Source organism: Gavialis gangeticus, unplaced genomic scaffold, assembly GCF_001723915.1.
Source record: "Gavialis gangeticus isolate Ggan-Ray unplaced genomic scaffold, GavGan_comp1, whole genome shotgun sequence".
NCBI classification, from domain to species: domain Eukaryota; kingdom Metazoa; phylum Chordata; order Crocodylia; family Gavialidae; genus Gavialis; species Gavialis gangeticus.
In genome coordinates this window covers 78188157-78190954 of record NW_017729031.1, presented here as the reverse complement: position 1 = coordinate 78190954, position 2798 = coordinate 78188157, and the positions used below count along the sequence as shown (strand labels likewise).

General features: G+C 43.4%; 1 protein-coding gene across 1 annotated transcript in view; it reads left to right on the top strand.

The window, feature by feature from the left end:
* Positions 1-863: 863 nt before the first annotated feature.
* STK17B (serine/threonine kinase 17b) overlaps positions 864-2798 on the top strand; it is a 23897-nt gene continuing 21962 nt past the window's right edge. Inside the window, exon 1 of the mRNA XM_019523125.1 lies at positions 864-1061. Within this exon, the coding sequence (XP_019378670.1) occupies positions 931-1061 (131 nt within the window). The 5' untranslated portion in view covers positions 864-930. The remainder of the gene's footprint in view (positions 1062-2798) is intronic.

Sequence of the window (2798 nt, the reverse complement as noted above, 5' to 3'; positions counted from 1 at the left end):
ACAGACCAGGAACCTCTGGAGTGGTACCACAGCCACTTTAGTTTTTATTAGGCTTTAGGTTCCTGGTTCTTTCTTATATGGCTAGAGAGTTTAGCATGCTGGTGTGCTTATGTGGTTCTGATGTGTTTAAACTGGAAACAAAGAACCTGGGGTTCAGAAGAGTCTGCCTCGTGCCTTGCTGTTTTTTGTTTTCCTCTGCTCTTTGGATGTATATATGTAATATTGATATTGTTCGGTTAAAGATCATTTGCAGCCTTGTTCTAATCTGAGACCAGAACATTGAAAGCCAAAGGCAAAGCTGGGCAGTTCTGTGCTTGGGGGCAGCAATTGTAGCTGGACTGCCAGCAATGGTGGTTGGGCCAGTGGGTTGGTGACTGGTTTTTGTGTGTGTGCCCCCTCCTCCCAGCAGTGTGCCTCAGTAGGTGCTTCAGTTGTTACCCTATTTTTACACTTCTGTTGAAAAAAATTGTAGTGGTCCTTATGCTGTTGTTATAAGCTTAGCAGTTTAACTGTCCAGCTCTGAACAGCTGGCTAAAATAGTCATTCCATTAACATGCACCTGTAAGGCCCTGGTTTTGCAAATGAAGTTCCAAACCAAAGCTATAAAGCTCTGATCTTGAGATACTGGAGCCAGAGCAAAGGGTGATGTTGAAGGCCAGTGCCATATTATGGATCACTTATCACCTTTTCCCTTGTTTATGGTCATCAGTTCTATGCTCAAAACTGCTGGCTTCTACCAGGGTGGATAGGGTTCACTGTATCAGGTTTCTTCTGAACATGCAGCACCAGATATGTTATCTTGGGTGCTTAAAGATAAAGGAAAGAAACCTGAGAAGGTAGGGCAGTAGAGTTTTGTAATGTTTGTAGTTTTTTAACATATGTATTGCTTTGACAGGTAGAAACAGGTGGCTGGGAGAGAGAAGAGACCTTATGTTAATCATGTCCAGGAGAAGATCAGAGAGCAGAAGCCTTTCAGGTTTGTTGTCTACATCTCTTCAGACGCAAATCAGGACAGATAATTTTCACAACTTTTATGTGCTTGAACCTGAAGAGCTAGGAAGGTAAGAACATTCTGTTTATCTTGTATTTCTGGAAAAAGGAATTTGGCTTTGCATGTAAGAGGGGGAACCCTTGCTGCAGTGGAGTTTTTATGGAATGAGCCACAGAACCTGTCCTGTGTCGCTTCTTACTGGCAAAATACAGGAAGTGTGGGGGAATGAAGTGTGGGTTTTTAATTTCCAGCCTCCTCCACTTATAACAAAAGACATGGGGTCTGTGTATAAGGGTGGGGCCATGTTCATGGCTTACTGGCTCTTCCTACTAAAGAGGGTCTACACAAGAGGGTGCAGGTTTGTTCATAAGGCTGTCTTTTTATTATGGGAGCATGTTTTCTTCTTTCATATGTACACACGTGTCATACTTTGGCAAATTGCTGAAGGAGATAAAATCTAAATAAACTCCTACAATACAACACTACAGTTTTCTCTACCTGTATGTTGTACAAGGTTCTCTGTAGCCATAAGAGCTTGAGCATTAGGCCATACCTGCATCTTGAAGTGTCTTTTGGTACTATACACAGTGCTATCAAGTTCATCTTAACTTTTGTTGGTATAACTATGTCAGTGGTTGTTACAGTACTGGTGAAGCCCTCTCAGCTGGATGGTTAGCAGGTACCACCACACAGGACACAAGTGCAGTGTCTGAACTAGATAAAGCATTTGTCTTCCTGGCACGCTTCCTAGCCACCTTTCCCTCCTCCCACTCTTTCCCCTGCCCTCATTTAATGAGATGTAGCGAGCTGGCTTGGTTCCACTGATGACACCACAGACTTTTTATTATTGTAAGCCCAACTTTAAGGGCACTCCTGGTTTAAGACCTGTTTGCAGGGTTAGATAATAGTTGGAGCAGACTTGCAGGCTTTGTTTCTTACATCAGTTGCTTCTCACTTTAGCATGGGGATTGTACAGCTCTAGACAAAATAAGGATCTGCATTCATTTCTGTAGTTTATTTCTTCACCAAACCTAAGGGTTGTTTGGTCTTACATTGGAGTCCTCTAAACGGTCTGGATCCATCTTTCTGCACGTAGCTTACAATCGTTGTGGTATGTTTTTTTTCCTGTACAGCTTTTTGTGGTTGGCAGGCAATTAAATCTTGCCTCTTTGTCTCTCTGCCTTGCCCAAGCTTCCTTCTCTGCCTCCACTCACCAACTGTCTACGGCTTTGTGAAGTTGAAAACCCAAGTCTTTGTTCTGTAACTGTGGGGGGATATTCTAATGCACTGGTTCTTAATCTTTTTTTAGACTAGTGCATCCTGGATAGACTTATGGTAGTGCTTGGGAAATGCGATCTTGTTAGTTTTAACTCTCATTTTTGTGTAGAGAAAAATAATGGAGCAGCTTTTCGGCTGCAAAGAACTCAAACATCACAACCAGGCCGACCTTGACAGCCTCAGTAAATGGGCAGACAAGAACCTGATAGTGTTTAAAACCAAAAAATGCAAGGTTCTTTGCCTTGGGAGGAAAAACCTGCTGCATGTCTATAGGCTCAGCAGTGCTACACTGACTAGCACTATGGATGAGAGGGACTTGGGAGTCAGGATTGGCCACAAGATGAACATGAGCTGGCAATGTGGTGCTGCAGCCAGTAAAGTGAGCAAAATGCTGGCATGCATCCACAGATGCTTCTCAAGCAAATCCCAGGGCGTCATTCTCTCATTGTACTCGGCCTTCATAAGGCTGCAGCTGGGGTACTGCGTCCAGTTTTGGGCTCCACAATTCAAAAAGGATGTGGAGAAGCTT